The sequence below is a fragment of the Bos javanicus genome, chromosome 25 (assembly GCF_032452875.1).
Source record: "Bos javanicus breed banteng chromosome 25, ARS-OSU_banteng_1.0, whole genome shotgun sequence".
Lineage (NCBI taxonomy): Eukaryota > Metazoa > Chordata > Mammalia > Artiodactyla > Bovidae > Bos > Bos javanicus.
This window is the reverse complement of record NC_083892.1, coordinates 35,516,281-35,532,088: the sequence shown is the minus strand read 5'-3', so window position 1 is coordinate 35,532,088 and position 15,808 is coordinate 35,516,281. Positions and strand designations below refer to the sequence as shown.

At 49.6% G+C, this 15,808-nt stretch overlaps 1 protein-coding gene and 1 long non-coding RNA gene across 4 annotated transcripts; one reads left to right on the top strand and one right to left on the bottom strand.

Annotated features, from left to right (window-relative positions):
• Window positions 1-1,510: 1,510 nt before the first annotated feature.
• LOC133238674 (uncharacterized) lies at window positions 1,511-8,000 on the bottom strand. The gene is made up of 3 exons (XR_009733592.1): window positions 2,866-8,000; window positions 2,391-2,493; window positions 1,511-1,731 (listed from the first exon to the last, which is right to left on the bottom strand). It is a non-coding gene; the product is annotated as an uncharacterized LOC133238674 (long non-coding RNA).
• An 88-nt stretch (window positions 8,001-8,088) lies between these two features.
• AP1S1 (adaptor related protein complex 1 subunit sigma 1) lies at window positions 8,089-15,121 on the top strand. 3 transcript variants are annotated; one of them, XM_061402041.1, is made up of 6 exons: window positions 9,843-9,932; window positions 10,021-10,212; window positions 10,549-10,727; window positions 11,549-11,657; window positions 12,918-13,055; window positions 14,337-15,121. In XM_061402041.1, the coding sequence occupies exons 3-6, from the start codon at window positions 10,549-10,551 to the stop codon at window positions 14,382-14,384; spliced, it is 474 nt and encodes a 157-aa protein (XP_061258025.1). In that variant the 5' UTR covers window positions 9,843-9,932; window positions 10,021-10,212; the 3' UTR covers window positions 14,385-15,121. The 3 variants fall into 3 exon arrangements, with proteins under 3 accessions (XP_061258022.1, XP_061258025.1, XP_061258023.1); XM_061402038.1 differs by lacking the exons at window positions 9,843-9,932; window positions 10,021-10,212 and adding an exon at window positions 8,089-8,196; XM_061402039.1 differs by lacking the exon at window positions 9,843-9,932 and having other exon boundaries at window positions 10,004-10,212.
• Window positions 15,122-15,808: the final 687 nt, after the last annotated feature.

Below are 15,808 nucleotides of genomic sequence, written 5' to 3'. Positions count from 1 at the left end.
TGCTCTCTTTTAACCTCAGTGGCTTCTCCATCTTTCCTTTCCTATTCTCACCGTGCAATTGACAAGCCTGGAAGGGCCAAGATATGACTGCAGAACTAGTGGGGAGGAAAGGCCATAGAGGTTACTTGGCCTCTTCCGAGCTGGCTTAGACCACAGACACAAAGCCTAGACGTGGCGTCATTTAGTTAACAAGATACTTCTATAATGAGACCTGTGCCCAAAACTTCAGCTGGTGCCAAGGCATCCCTCCTACTTCCTGCCTCCTAGACAGATCCTGCTTTAGGCTCACAGCGGGTAGCTGCTCTCATGAAGGCAAAAGTCCAAGAATTCAGGGCACCAGCATCCAGATTTATCTTTTGTCCTCTTTATACCCTGAAAAGATGACCGATATCAGGTGCTGGGCTAGTTGTTGAGGAGTTACCCATCTGAAACAGATCTGCTTAGAAACCACAAGAGCCTCCTTTTTCTGCACAAGATGCTGCTTTCAAAAGCAGGACACATTGTAGCCTTAATTCTGCAGGATGTAGTTCAAACACTGTCCGTACACGCTGAGAAGGCTCAGAAGAAAAGAGTCCTTCAGAAAGGACCTCTTCACCACCGAGGGAGTTCGCTCCAGGAAGTGCCCCAGTTAACAGCCCCTTTTGCTCTTCTTGGATATTTTGAGGACAAAGACCGGGATGCAGCCTCAGAGTGCAAAGCCAGCCCTCCTTGGCTTCACCTGGGCCCCCTCCGTGGCTCTTCCAATCCACCCTTTTTTTATTTCTAGGGATGAAAACCCCACAAGACCTGCCCTGCCTCCATCGTAAAAATGCCGATTTCCTGTTCATCTCACCCAGTGGAAATTTTGTCTGCCCTCGTATAGGCAATGGCTATGGATTCTATAAATCCCTCAATAGTAAAATGACTCTATCAGAGGGAAACTCATCAAGGAGACACCATCTGTTTTCCAAATCATTTTTTAAAGGCGGTTCCTCAAATGAGTTTCCTTGTGCTAACCGTAGCAGGCACTTCTGTAGAGACACAGAAGTTGAATCACTCGCCCCAGACTACCAGGCATTACACTGTACTGCCCTCTCTGTGACATCGGTGAGCCCAGGTCACCCTGAACATACAGGAGGGCTCAAATGCAGCCAGGGTCAAGGGTGCTGCCCTCATGTGTCCATCACTAGGACATCCCGCCTGCACACCTGTGCCTTTCCAGCTTGAACACCAGCGTCCTGAATGCAGCCTTTTGTCCCCTGGCCACCAGAGGGCGCTTTGACTCCAGTGGAAAGTTTCCGAAGCAAAGCAACTGTGGCTTCCCCCATCATCTTGCCAAGTTTGAACTCCAATAAATTTAACACGTTTTTCTTTAAACGTGTCTGTATACTGGGGGCTATGAAGCACTTTTTTGGTGTGTAAAGCACTTTTAAAACTGAGCGTAAAGTGATGTTTCTTATTATCAAGTACCGGCATAACTTGGAGAGACACACCTTTGGTTCCAGAATCTCGAAATAAAGTGAGTCACACAGATTTTTCTGGTTTCCCAGTGCATGTAAAAGTTATATTTATACTGTGCTGAAGCCTATTAGGTGTGCAATAACATTATGTCTAAAAAAATGCATGGACTTTACATAATAAAGGACATCTTGCTGTCTGTGACAACACGGATGGCAGGAAGTTGAGGGTATTCTGCTACGTAAAGTAAGTCAGAGAAAGGCTAACACTGTATGGTTTCCTTGTTTGTGGGATCTAAAAAACAAAACCAAGAATAAATGAAAGGAAAGAAAACAAGACAGCACTCACAGATACAGAATAGATTATCTGTTTATGAGAGGGGAAGGAATTCAGAGGGGAAAAAGATTTAAGGGGGTCAATTTTATGGTGGTGGGGCATTAACTAGACTTATTGTGGGGTCCTCTGCAGTGAGTGCCAATATCAAATTATTAGGTCGTACACTTGAAACTAATACAATGTTGCACACCAATTCTACCTCAAAATAAATAAGACACATGTATGGACTTTATTGCTAAGAAATACTAACCATCATAATTTTAATCTCTTTGCTGGTGGAAGGTCTTGCCTTGATGTTCATGGGTGCTAACTAGTCAGGGTGGTGGTTGCTAAAGGCTGTGACGGCTATGACAATTTCTTAAAATAGGACAACAATGATCAACTGCATTGACTCTCTCTTCCCTTCACGATTTCTCCATAGCATGCAGTGCCGTTTGATAGCACTTTACTTATAGCAGAACTTCTTTCAAAATGAGAGGCAATGCCCTCTAACCTTGCCATAACTTTATCAACTAAGTTTATGTAATGCTCTCACTACTTTCTCGTCACTTCAGCCTTCTTCACAGCAACAGCACCAGGAGTAAATTCTATCTCAAGAAACTATTTTCTTTGCTCACCTGGAATAAAAGACTCTTCATCCATTAGTTTTATCTCGAGATTACAGCAATTCAGTCACATCTTCAGGCTCCACTTCTAGTTCTCTTGCTTTTCCCACTGCATCTATAGTTACAACAGTAATGTCACAGGTCACTGATCGCAGGTCACCATAACAAAGATCATAGCAATTTCAGAGTTTTAAATTTTGCAAGAATTAGGAAAATGTGACACAGAGATGCGAAGTGAGCAAATATTGTTGGAAAAATAGTGTTAATAGGCTTGTTCAATTTGGGGTTGCTAAAAACCTTCAACTTGTTAAAAAAACAAAAACAAAAACTCAGAATCTGTGAAGCACAATAAAACAAAGCATAATAAAATAAGGTCTGCCTGCTTCTACAGAGAATAGACACCAAAAAGCTGAAATGCTGTGGGTGGACTGTGTGCTCAGTCACTCGTCATGTCTGATTCTTTGCAACCCCATGGACTGTAACCCACCAGGCTCCTCTGTCTGTGGAATTTTTCAGGCAAGAATACTGGAGCGAGTTGCCATTTCCTACTCCGGGGATCTTCCCAATCCAGAGATGGAAGCTGAGTCTCCTGCATCTCCTGAATTGGCAGGTAGCTTCTTTCAACTGTGCCACCTGGGAAGTCACTGCAAAAATGGTTGAAAGGAACATTGTAGAAATAGTCACTGGGGTCCAGACTGGAGTGCCAAGGGTCATCAGGACTGGCTGCTTGGTTCAGACTTACAGGATGGATAAGAGGGATTTGGGTCTGTCGGGAGGCCACGGCAGGGCATTCCAGAAAACAATGCGAACAAAATCACGAAGAAAAGTAAATAGTAGCAAGGCAGGTTCAAGTCACCGGAGAATGAAGTCCCAAGTCACCAGGGTGGTTTCCAGACTGCTGCCTCCCTCCTCTGATAACCTAGCCAGTGGATCCCCCTTTTTCATACACATTCTCTTAGTCTAACCAAGCAGTCTGATCTTTGTCCCTTGAACAGCCATGCTTTTTGTTACCCTTCATGTCCAAGGCTTAGAGTCTGCAAACTGAGAAAAAGGTAGCTGGGAAACCAAGATATGGGATGGTTTCAGGGGAAGGGAGAAGGAAGGTCCTCATTTTTGGCAAAGGAAGTTTGAGATGACAGTGGAACTTTCCAGTCGGGGAATCCAGTACGTTTATTCAGCCAATGGCGGCACCTGCTGTGTGCCAGGCCCTGTGCTCAGCACAGGAGACACAGATAATGAAGCCCTGGTGGTCCAGCGGCTAAGACTCCGTACTCCTAACGCGCGGAGCGGAACCGAGGTTCCGCCTCAGGTTAAGGAACGAGATCTCACCTGGCCCAACTAAAAATACTGCCTGCCATAACAAAGACCCGGTGCAGTCAAATCAACTATTTTTACAAGAAAAACAAAATGAAGACAGCTTGTCCTCCAGCAGGAATAATAGATATTGGATAGGTACTACTATTTAGAAATTAGAATTTAGCATATTTGGGGTGAGAAGTAAGATTTCAATATCTAGGACTTCCCTAGTGGTCCGGTAGTTAAGAGGCCACCAGCTGCCAGTGCAGGTTAGATCCCTGATCTGGGAAGATCCCATGGGCTTCGAGACAACAGCCCGTGCACCAAAATTACTGAGCACGAGCTCTAGAGTCTCTGAGCCACAACTACTGAAGCCATAACAAGAGAAGCCACTGCAATGTGCACCACAACTAGAGAAAGCTCCAGCACAGACAAAAATAAATGAATAAGCTAAAATTTAAAAAATCTAGATGAGGTAACCGTGCACACCAGTCATAACTGAAGTCAATCACCAAGCACCGTGAGAGGTGCTGTAAGGAAATAAAAGATGAGTAAGACACCATCCCACGAGGCGCTTCCAAACCAGCTGAACAGGTGGGGCCAACTCGCATGTGTGGCCAACGGACGGTACAACCTGATTACCAAGTTTACCAGTCAGAGTCCTGAGTTACTGGGGACTGAAACCAACCCTGGCTAAATGAAACACAAAAGGAAACTGGGGAGCTCAAGGAACTGTCAGGAGGGCCAGAGAACCAGCAGAAGGTCTCATGCTAGAGACAGTGGCCCACATCACAGATCATGGGATGCCTACAGGGTAGCCCTTGCTAGCACAGGACGCTGCCATTGGTGCCACTCCACCTGCGCCCTAGGCTTTGTCTTCTGACCCTCTGCCAGAATTCAGAGATATTCAAGACCCTTCAGAATTCAAATTCAATACTTTGAATTCAGAATTCAAAATATTCAGGACCCTTACCTGTCCTCATTACCCCATCCCCACCTCATTCCCTCCTGGATCAAAGTCCAGGTTGGTGGATGGACTAGCCAAGTCCAGCAGACAGGCCCATGCTGTGGGCACAAAAAGCAGATTCAAATGCTACACTTCGAGGTTGTGCTACTTCCCCCTGGCATCATCATGTGAGGATTCCCAAACCCTAGGAAAGGGGTTTAGAGCCAGTGAAGTGAAAAAGAATGGCAAACATCTACCACACAAAGTATTCAGGACTCTTAGGAACAGCACACGATAAGGTCCTAATTGCTTAGTTAAAAAAAGAAGAAGTTAAAAAAAACCCGAGATGACTCCAAATGACATCATCAGAGAACAATGATTACTTACAGAATGAGCCAAAAATGGTTGCAGGGAGCATCATCATGAGAGGGAAAAAGACAGATCACAGACTCAGAAATGAAAGGCTTCAGGGGCCATTTGGGCCCCCCTTCTACCCACTGCAGGAACTGCTTCTACAACCAGATGAGGGAAGGCTCAGGGAGGTGTCAGCATGGGCATTGCCAGATAACAATACAAACACCAATCGTACCTATGAAGAAGAATCTCACCTTTTCTATTTTTCCATTTATACAAATGGTACCACTAATCCTTCAGACTCATCTTTGATCCTTCTTCCTCCTCTACTTAGATGAGTTCACAACTTCAATTGATTGGCCCATTACAGGTATCTCTCAAATTTGTCCAACTCCATGGGCTTCCCTCATAGCTCAGTTGGTAAAAGAGACCCTGGTTCTCAATCCCTGGGTTGGGAAGATCCGCTGGAGAAGGGATAGGCTACCCACTCCAGTATTCTTGGGCTTCTCTTGTGGCTCAGCTGGTAAAGAATCCACCTGCAATGCGGGAGACCTGGGCTCAAACCCTGGGATGGGAAGATCCCCTGGAGAAGGGAAAGTATTCTGGCCTGGAGAATTCCATGGACTATATAGGCCATGGGGTCCCAAAGAGTCAGACATGACTAAGTGACTTTCACTTTCACTTTTAATTTCATCTTTGTGTCTAGATTCCCAAAACTGCCTCCTAGACTGGTGGTCCCCAACCTTTTGGGCACCAGGAGCTGGTTTCATGGAAGATAATTTTTCCACAGATGGCTAGGGGTGATTTTGGGATGATTAATGCACATTATAATTACTGTGCACTTTATTTCAATTATTATTACATCAGCTCCACCTTAAGTCATCAGGCATTAGATCCTCAAGGTTGGGGACCCCTGTCCCAGATGATCTTGCAGCCTTCCATTTGTTCTTTCAAATTGTCCGCATATTACTATAAGATTAACCTTCTGAAAATGTTTTCCACCAAGTTATTCACCAGCTTGGACAATCATAATGACTCCCAACTTCCCACTGCATCAAATCCAAACTTACCTGCAGATACAAGTTTATTGGAGCCACTAACTCATAGATTATCTATGTATATCATTCACTAACAATGAAGAAATGTAGTCCACCATCTTCTAGCTAGTTTAAACCACTTAGGTCTATGATTCTACATGAGCAAAACCCATATTTCTAACAATTCTATCATGAATCTTATCTTCTCTGCAGCTAGGCACAGCATATTGAGATAAGGAATTCTAGAAAATGCCATCTTTTCAAGGAGTGTGGGCGCTTACATCTCTGGATCTTCCGCACTTCTTCGGGTTGTTGCCTAGATCTCTTCTTTGCCTCACTTCTCATTACTTCTTTATAAACAACCTTCTCCTCTCCCCCATGAGCACATTTTATTATTTTGCCTTCTGTCCTTCTTACACACTCTGATTCCTTCTTTTCACTCTGTAACAAAGTACCCTTTCTAACTCTAACAACTTACCTTATTGATATTATTTCTGACCTAAAAAAATAACACCAAGATAGTTCAGCCAACATCTATGCCATTGGCAAGCCTATGACATAGGCAGAGGAGAAAAGGACATGAAAAAAAAAGGATGAAGAAAAAGTACTAGAAGAAAGAAGTTGGGAAAAGCAAATAGTAGTAATTACTACTGATATTGCAATATCAACTGTTGACAATGTTTCAGATACTTTCTGCTATTGCTGCTGCTAAGTCACTTCAGTCGTGTCTGACTCTGTGTGACCCCATAGACATCAGCCCACCAGACTCTCCTGCCCCTGGGATTCTCCAGGCAAGAACACTGGAGTGGGTTGCCATTTCCTTCTCCAATGCATGAAAGTGAAAAAGTGAAAGTGAAGTCGCTCAGTTGTGCCCGTCTTAGTGACCCCATGGACTGCAGCCTACCAGGCTCCTCCATACATGGGATTTGCCAGGCAAGAGTACTGGAGTGGGGTGCCATTGCCTTCTCCCTCAGATACCTTCTATCCAGCCTCAAATCAGACCTGCAAGGTTGGTATTGCTATCTTCATTTTTTAAATGAGGAAATGGAGGTTTAAATGACCCACCCGAGACTGTACATCAGGTAAGGGTCAGAGACCAGATTGCATTGCAGGTGAATTAAGCCCACCCTCTTGCAACTAAAGCATATGACCTCCATAAAAAAGAGTAAGAAGAAAAGAACACAAAGTGAAGACAGGTAGGGCCTTACCAACAATTTCTTCAAGTGCTACTCAAAAACAATAGCATCATTAGTTACCAACAATTGTCTAGAAATATACCATTAAGCTTTTGGCATGACAAACTTTAAGATTTCCTCTTATCCATTTATATGCAAAGTCCTTTAGCTAGTCCTTTAGCACACACTCACACTTGCAAATCCTCTCAAAAAACATGTATTGCAATTTACCTCCGTCTCATCTTTACACCCGTGTCTGGGTTACACCGTCCCTTTTAGCTTTGACCCATGCTAACTTTTCAAGATTTTCTTTATTTCTTCCTCTTTCTTTCCTCTTAATCATGTTTCTCCTCTTCCTTACATCACTTTTCTATCAGCTTCTCCTCTTCTCTTTTTATTTCTTGTCTGCCTCATTACCTACACCTTTCTCTTACTTTGAGTGTTGTTGCATCCAGCAGGTTCTCAGTAGGTATCTGTTTTGAGCTCCATACTTTTCTCATGCCTGCCCCACCACCACCCTTTGTCTTTGCCTTCCTCGTCTTTTCTCCTTCTCTACAGATAGTTTCCACCCTGCTCCCTCTCAATCGCCCACACCCCTTCCATTAAATCACCCTACTTCCTCACAAACTCCAGGGGTCATCTTATCCACCTCTCACCCCTTTTCCCGCCTTTTCCCCCCTAGGTTCTAAAGCGCGAGGACCTCATTGTCCTCCTCCTCCATCTTCCAACCAGCCCACAAGACAGCCTTGTTACCATGACGACAGGGCTACTCAAAGCTGTAGTCAAAGACCTGGTTGCCATGGCCACCGCTTCTCCGCCTCCGGCCCCGCCCGCGCGCCGCGCAGCGTCGGCGCCTGCGCAGTACGCAGCGCATAGGTCCCCGGCGCCCGGGCGGACGGGGCGGGGCTTCAAGCGAGAGGGAGGGAAGGAGGCGAAAGGGTAAGAAAGGGAGTGGAGTTGGCGCCTACGGTGGCCGAAGAGGGACGCGCAGGGCCGGAGGCTGCAGGATGGTAGGCTGTGTGAAGAGGGAGGGGAGGGGGGACCGAGGGGCGTGGGCTGTACCTGCAGGGGTCCTTGGGGGCTGCCCTCTGTGTGAGCCGCTCTTTTCTTTCCTCCAGTTCTCAGAGGCCCTCACTTACTGGGCGTGTGGGCGAGCCGGCCTCGGAAGGAAGAGCAGCTGGAAATGGCTTTCGGGAGAAGCGGCGGGGAGTGGGCGCATTTGTAGGGCCAGAGGGAGGTGACTAGGGGGCGGCGGGACCGTCCGGAGCCAGGGGGAGCGCGCGGGTCGCGATCTCAGGGGTCCGAATCACTGCCGCAGGGAACTCGCGCGAGGAACGGGGGCTCTGGGGCCTGCTGGAGGACGGAGGCGGCGGGGGTCTCCGAGACCAGTCTCCGAGACCCTCCGTCCACGTGCAGCCCAGAGTGGAGCGGCGGCCGGCGGGGAGGGCGGTGTGTGGGAGGGGATCGTTCAGGGTGCGAGGAGTGGACGTCCTGCCTCGGTTTGTCGTCCTGCCCACCTGGAGGCGGGGATGAGGTGGGGGAAGCCAGGTGGGCTCGAGTTTTGCTGTCTGGGACCCAGGCTTTGGCTTCCCGGCTCAGGTGCTCTTGGCTCTCCGCCTCCCTGCCCCATCCTCTTTCCGGAACGCAGGCCTTCCTTCTTCCTGCTCCCTGGCCCACCCTCCCATCCTAGCCTCCCTTGCACCACTCTTTTGCCCTCCGGCCACGCTAGCAGCGCTTCCCCTTCCCCGCTAGCAAAAAATACAGTTCTTTTGAATTCTGATCTGTAGCCGTCTAGACTAGTAGTGTTCCTCACACCCAGGACTCCAGCCCCGGTGGCATACCCGGAGAGAAGAGCTACAGGGGGAGGGAGATCACTCCAGGATGTGGCCTGAAGCCCCCGCCCCCTGGAAATGGGAACCTGGGCGTGCACGGGGTAGTGAGAGCTCTGCACTTCTCCCCGCTCCAACTCCTTGTGCTTGTTCCAGGAACATTCCCTAGGCGAGCCACCCAGAATGGCTGTGTCCAAACTGAAGAACTGAAACGGAAATTGATCACCTGATATCTGGGGAGGTGTGGGCATGTTAGGGAGGCACCCTAAAAGGAAGAAAAAAAGGAATACCTCTGGCTGTATGCCTGGATGGCTGAGTAGAGTGGAGGGTGGTGGAATCTAGGGGGTCCTGGTATCATGTTATGGACTTCCCTGGTAGCTCAGACGGCAAAGCATCTGTCTACAATGCGGGAAACTTGGGTTCGATCCCTGGGTCGGGAAGATTCCCTGGAGAAGGAAATGGCAACCCACTCCAGTACTCTTGCCTAGAAAATCCCATGGACTGAGGAGCCTGGTGTCCATGGGGTCGCAAAGAATCGGACACGACTGAGCGACTTCACTTGGTATCATGTGCTAACATAAAGGATACCCCTGGGCATAGGAATGGAGGGCAGTGTGTTGGGGACATTGGCTAGGGTGTATTGCTAGGATGGGGCAGAGGGCTGAAGTAGCTTCTTGGAAAGAAAATACCTGATTTTAGGATGGTGGTGGGTAGAAAGAGCAGGAAAGAAAGCAAACATCTCTTTGCCATCAACTAAGGGGCTGCTCATCACTGTGCTAGCATTTTACCCACCTTTGGAAACCAGGTTTAGGAAACAGTAAGTCAGGGAATAATAATAATGTGTTCCAAGGTGTTATAGCGCTTACTTCATGCCAGGCGCTATTTCCTATGTCAGTTCCACCTAACAGCTCTGTAAGGTAGGTACTTTTATTATTTCCATCTGACACACGGGGGAACTGAAGCCCAGAGAAATGAAGTAATGCCCAGGGCAAATTTCTCAACTAGTAGAGCCAGGATTCGAATCCACACGACAGACTCAGAAGCGCTGATGCTCCCTCCAAGGAAGGCACTTGCTGATGGGAATACCCAGTTGACCAGAAGGGCTGATGTTTTGAAGAAAGTAGGATCTGTGAGGGAGAAGGCAATGCATCCCACTCCAGTACTCTTGCCTGGAAAATCCCATGGACGGAGAACCTGGTAGGCTGCAGTCCATGGGGTCGCTAAGAGCCGACACGACTGAGTGACTTCACTTTCACTTTTCACTTTCATGCATTGGAGAAGGAACCGACTCCAGTGTTCTTGCCTGGAGAATCCCAGGGACGGGGGAGCCTGGTGGGCTGCTGTCTATGGGGTCACACAGAGTCGGACATGACTGAAGTGACTTAGCAGTAGCAGCAGCAGGGTCTGTGAGGAGAAAAGAGTTGAATGGGAGGAGTTTGGAACTGTGTGGTTTTGGAGGAAACAAGCTCAGAGAATCAAAGCTCTAAACCTTGGCTCTGACTCCTCCTTCCTCTCCCTATCCCCCACCCCCAGATGCGATTCATGCTGCTGTTCAGCCGGCAGGGGAAGCTGCGGCTGCAAAAATGGTACCTGGCCACCTCAGACAAGGAGCGGAAGAAGATGGTTCGGGAGCTTATGCAGGTGGTTCTGGCTCGCAAGCCCAAGATGTGCAGCTTCCTGGAATGGAGGGACCTCAAAGTTGTCTATAAGAGGTGACTCCTCACCTACTTTCAGACCTGCCTGGATCCTGCCTGACTGGGGTCTGGGATGGGTTCACCTGGCTGGGAAATAGGCAGTCCCTTAGTCTGGCAGAGGTTCCCTGGTGGCTCAGACAGTAAAGAATCTGCCTGCAGTGCAGGAGACCTGGGTTCTATCCCTAGGTTGGGAAGATCCCTGGGAGAAGGGAATACTTATCTGCTCCAGTATTCTTGCCTGGAGAATCCCATGGAAAGAGGAGCCTGGCAAGCTACAGTCCAGAGAGTCGCTAACACTAACTAACTAGGTCTGGGAGAGCCGAGAGCTAAGGACTTCTGGAAGGCAGTGATGAACTCCAGCCAGCCTTTACTTTCCAAATTCACCTTGAAGAGAGTCTTGTTCCCTCTTGGTTTTGCTCAAGCCTGGTGCCTACTTCACGCACCTACCTCTGTCCCAAAGGCCCGATCTTACCGATTGCACACATCTCTTGCAGCCTCACTGAACAGTCGTAGACCCTGGGCCACTTTCCCAATACACACACCCACAGACACACAAACCCTTTGTGGTTCCTTCTCTGAGCAGGTGAATTTGTTGGCTCAGGTTTTGCTGAGTCAAACTGAATGGGTCAGAGGGAAAGAGCTTGTGTCTTTGCCTGTGTTTATGAGAGGCACTAAGAGACAGTTACTATTTGCTTACCCGGGAGCCACCCCACCTGTGTCCAGTAAGGACACAGATCAGGAATGGGGGAAATGGGAGGTTCGGGCACAGAATGCCTGGGTCCCAAAGCAGCCCCAGCAGCACTCCCAGCCATCCATCTCTCTTGTGTTCCCGTCCTCAGATACGCCAGCCTCTACTTCTGCTGTGCCATCGAGGGCCAAGACAATGAGCTCATCACACTGGAGCTGATCCACCGATACGTGGAGCTCCTGGACAAATACTTTGGCAGCGTAAGTCTCTCCACCCACCCCAGTTTCCGCGCCCGGCAATCCCCTTTTTCTTCCAGACTCTGGGACCCTTCCAGTCTCTGTCCTGATTCAGGAAAGGGGAAGTTGGAACAGTGAGAACAGTAATTAATCTCCCTCTTTAAGCCTTAAGCCTATTAGCCATGCGTCTTAATCAGCCCTCCGCGGGAGAAGGGTAGGAACCAGAATCTGCCACTTAATCATTCCATCTAGAGCTCAGCTCAAACTTCCCACACAAGGACAGAGGCCATGTTCAGATAGTATCAGTGGTTCCTGACCTTGACTTTGCTTTGGAGACTTCTGGAGAGTTTTTTTTTAAACAATAGCGATGCCTGGGAATCACCCCCAGAGATTCTGAATGAACTGATCTGGGCTACAGCCTGGGCACCGGCAGTGAGCTCATATCTTAGATGGGGAATAGTAATAACTCCGTAATTTGTGTTTCACTTAACAGTTTACAAAGAGCTTTCAGGTTCTCCTGTTTGTTCCTCATTCCATGAGTAGGTGTTGGTGTCTCCATTTTTGGAAGAGAAAATGGACTCAAGAGAAGTTAAATGGCATGTACAGTTAGCTGGTTTCCTTCTAGGCTTTCCTGGCTCGGTGATAAAGAATCCACCTGCCAATGCAAGAGGCGTGGGTTCAATCCCTGGGTTGGAAAGATCCCCCGGAGAAGGAAATGGCAACCCACTCCAGTATTCTTGCTCGGGAAATCACATGGACAGAAGAGCCTGGTGGGCTACAGGATATGGGGTCACAAAAGAGTCAGACACGAGTTAGCAACTAAAACAAGAGTTAGCTGGTTAGTGTCAGAGTGTGGCCTAGAATTGAAGTCATTTACTCTGTGATCCAGAGTCTCCTTCCCTGCCCTGTCACAGCGCCTGGGGGTGCGGGGAGTGGGGTGGGGATGGGCAGAGAAGCTGACCCAGCCTCTGGTAGGATTTGTGTCATAGATTTAGGGGAGAAGGCAACAGGAGTCAGGGTCAAGGGCAACTAATATCTCATGATCAACTTGAGCAACTAATATCTCATGATCAGAGGAAGAGGCAAGAGAAGGAGAAAGAAAAGCCGAACCCAGGACGAAAGCCTAGGGGTCGGGAGGACATAGAGCTGGGGCAAGAACCCAAGGTGGAGAGTGGTCATGAAGGCCACGGAGCCAAGGTGGGGAAAGAGCTGGGAAGGCTGGGGCACAGGTGAAGGGGAGAATGCACCTTGACCCTCACGTCTGCCTCCTCTCCCACCCCCCAGGTTTGCGAGCTGGACATCATCTTCAATTTTGAGAAGGCCTACTTCATCTTGGATGAGTTTCTGATGGGGGGAGATGTCCAGGACACCTCCAAGAAGAGTGTGCTGAAGGCCATCGAGCAGGCGGACCTACTGCAGGAGGTACGGGTCCGGGACAGTGAGGAGGAGGAAGAGGACCGTGGCCGAGGGCACCCTCCCTACCCTGGAGCCCTCACCTGTGGACCCCAGCTGCCCTCTTCCCGCCGATACCGAAACGGCCCCCCTCCCTGTGGCGTCTGGCCCCCACGCTGCCAGGTTGGCCAGCTGGCCCTCAAGCCCTGACTGCTCAGGGTAGGAGGCAGTGGGGATGGCAGACAGCCCGCCTGGACCAAGTCTTCCCCCTCCTTCTCCTGAGACCCAGAGTGTCTCATCCCCGCCAGATTGCCTTTGTCCCACGCTTCTCTTGGCGTTTAGTGTTGCCCGGAGAATTGGAGAAGGGGCACTCAATAGGTCATTCTTTTTCTTCCCTGGTGTCTTCCCTTTTTTTAAAACACACACACATACTCAAAGCCTCTGCTGCTGAGAAGCAGAATTTTGCCCTGGGGATTTGGGGGTTGGGGTCGAGGGCACCTGGTTGTTGATTCTCTCTTCTGTCCAACACCCCCGCCCTCACCCCGTTATTGCCTGCCCCCTCTCTGCTGTGCCACTGCTGAGCCTTGGTGCAAGGAGATGAGTCACCGGAACCTGCAGTGATGAGCAAGCGGCCTGAGCTGGCTCTGAGGAGGGGGAGAGGGGAGGGGGGCTCATCCGTGCAGCAGGAGCAAGGGTAAAATCCAACTTGCTACCTCACTGGTCTAGCTCCCCCATCACTCTCACACACACACACACACACACACACACACACACGTGCCCTGGCACTCGCACACCCACCTTACTAGTGCTCTGCTCAGACCCTTATGACTCATCTCTCTGCAGTCTGGTCCACTTTCCTCAGGGACCCTTTGCCAACTTCTTAATGCCTCCCCCAACTCTGGAGAAAAAAAAAAAGGTCCCACCCAACCATCTGCCACCTCCAGCCCTGGGAAAGCAGGTTTCACAGCTCCCAAGCCCCCATTTTACACCCTTCCCTTCAGCTAGTAAGGTCGAGCCCCCTGCTCACCAAGCTCCTGGCTTTGGGTTCTCTGGGTGGTGGTGGACTCGATCTGGTTGCCTCAGTTGGCTCTACAGGGTGGTCTCAGGAGGCTGGGGAGCTCCCCTAAAGGGTCCCCAGCCATTCCAGCCTTGGGCTTACTTGGGCTTCTCTCTCCCCTCTCCCCCGTGTCTCTGTGTCCGCCCCCCCCCAACCCTGGTCTGCCCCTGTGATTGCTGCCCTCCCCGCCCCCCTTACCCTTACCCCGTCTCTCCTGGTGTCTCCCCATCACCCTCTGTCTGTCTCTGCCTTAGGAGGATGAGTCGCCACGCAGTGTGCTGGAGGAGATGGGTCTGGCATAGCCCTCGCCCTGGGGCCGAGTGGAGATGTGGGGATCTGGTGGAGAGGTGGGGCATCGGTGGCCCTTTTCCTCTTGGTGGGACCCAGCTGCGCCTGCTCTGCTGCCTCACCTTTTTCTGCAGTGAGCTGTGGGCTCAGGACCCTCAAGCATTCCCTCCTTCCACCCCCTACCTCCTGTTTCCCCTTTCTCACTGAAGGTTTTAAGGAGCTAGGAGGCAGGAAAATGTGACCAAGTCGGGGGTGCTATTTGGCTTTCATTCCCTGCCTTTGAAGAACCAGTGTCACCCCAAACTTCCCCCACCCACCCTTATAACTGTAAATATATAAATATGTCAGGTTAAAGGGAAAAGGTTTTCAGGGCTCTTCTCTTCTCCCTGCCCCATAACCTACCTCCAGCCCTCCCCGCAGCCAGCTGGGGGCGGCCTCTCTGCCTGGGAGGGGGACTTCTGTGTCTCCAGAGGGAAGTCCTTTTCCCTCATCTGCCCCGCCCCTTCCTTCTTGGCTGCAGTGGGGCCTCTGTCCAGTGCCAGGGGAGGAACAGCATAGTTAATTTTTTTCTAACCTTGCTACTTTGAGGGAAGGGAGGGCTGGGGGGAGGGCAGGCTTTACAGAAGACTGGGCCCTGTCCCTCCTTCACTCTTCTTAAATTCTGGGTGAGGCAGGAGCTAAGGGGGTGGGGTGGGGGAAGTGTCTGATTCTTTTTCCTTCTCTCTGAAATAAAAGGAAAAGCATTTCTGGACTTTGGCTTGCTTAGGCTCTGTGAAGGAAGGCAGGGCTGCTGGAATCAGTGAGGACAGAAACAGAACCCTGCCCATTCCATTCCACTCTTCCCTGGAACTAGGATTGCCAGATTTAGGGCAAAAAAAAAAAAAAAGAGACACCCAGTTCAATTTCTTATAATAATGAATAATGATTTTTTAGGATAAGTATGTCCTATGCAGGGCTTCCCTGTTGGCTCAGTGGTGAAGAATCCACCTGCCAGTGCAGGCGACTCAGGTTCAATCCCTGAGTCACGAAGATCCCCTGGAGAAGGGAATGGCTACCCACTCCAGTATTCTTGCCTGGGAAATCCCATGGACAGAGGATCCTGGCAGGCTACAGTCCACAGGTTTGCAAAAGAATTGGACACGACTGAGCATGCATGTATATGCTTAGAAAAGGTTTAACAAGCAGCTAAAACCAGGATGTTTCTTTAGCTGCCAACACCTCCCCATAGGAGGTGTTGATCATATGAAGAAGGTAGGACCAGGGAATTTAGGGAGCAGTTAAGGAAGGTAGGTGGGTAAGGTGGAGCAGGGGTGGTGGGGAGCCACCCATACTGCCTAAGTGGCCCTGAGATGGTTCAAAGAGCTTAACTAGGTGGCTCAGAGCTGCAGTTCCTTATTCACTCTGCATCTCTCTGCCCAGGGCCTGGGGTCTTCTGACT

Excerpts from the sequence above, each read along its gene's own strand:
- AP1S1 (XM_061402038.1), top strand. Across the intron at positions 11,658-12,917 it reads TGGACAAATACTTTGGCAGC|GTTTGCGAGCTGGACATCAT; the intron begins GTAAGTCTCTCC and ends CCCACCCCCCAG. Across the intron at positions 13,056-14,336 it reads AGGCGGACCTACTGCAGGAG|GAGGATGAGTCGCCACGCAG; the intron begins GTACGGGTCCGG and ends TCTCTGCCTTAG.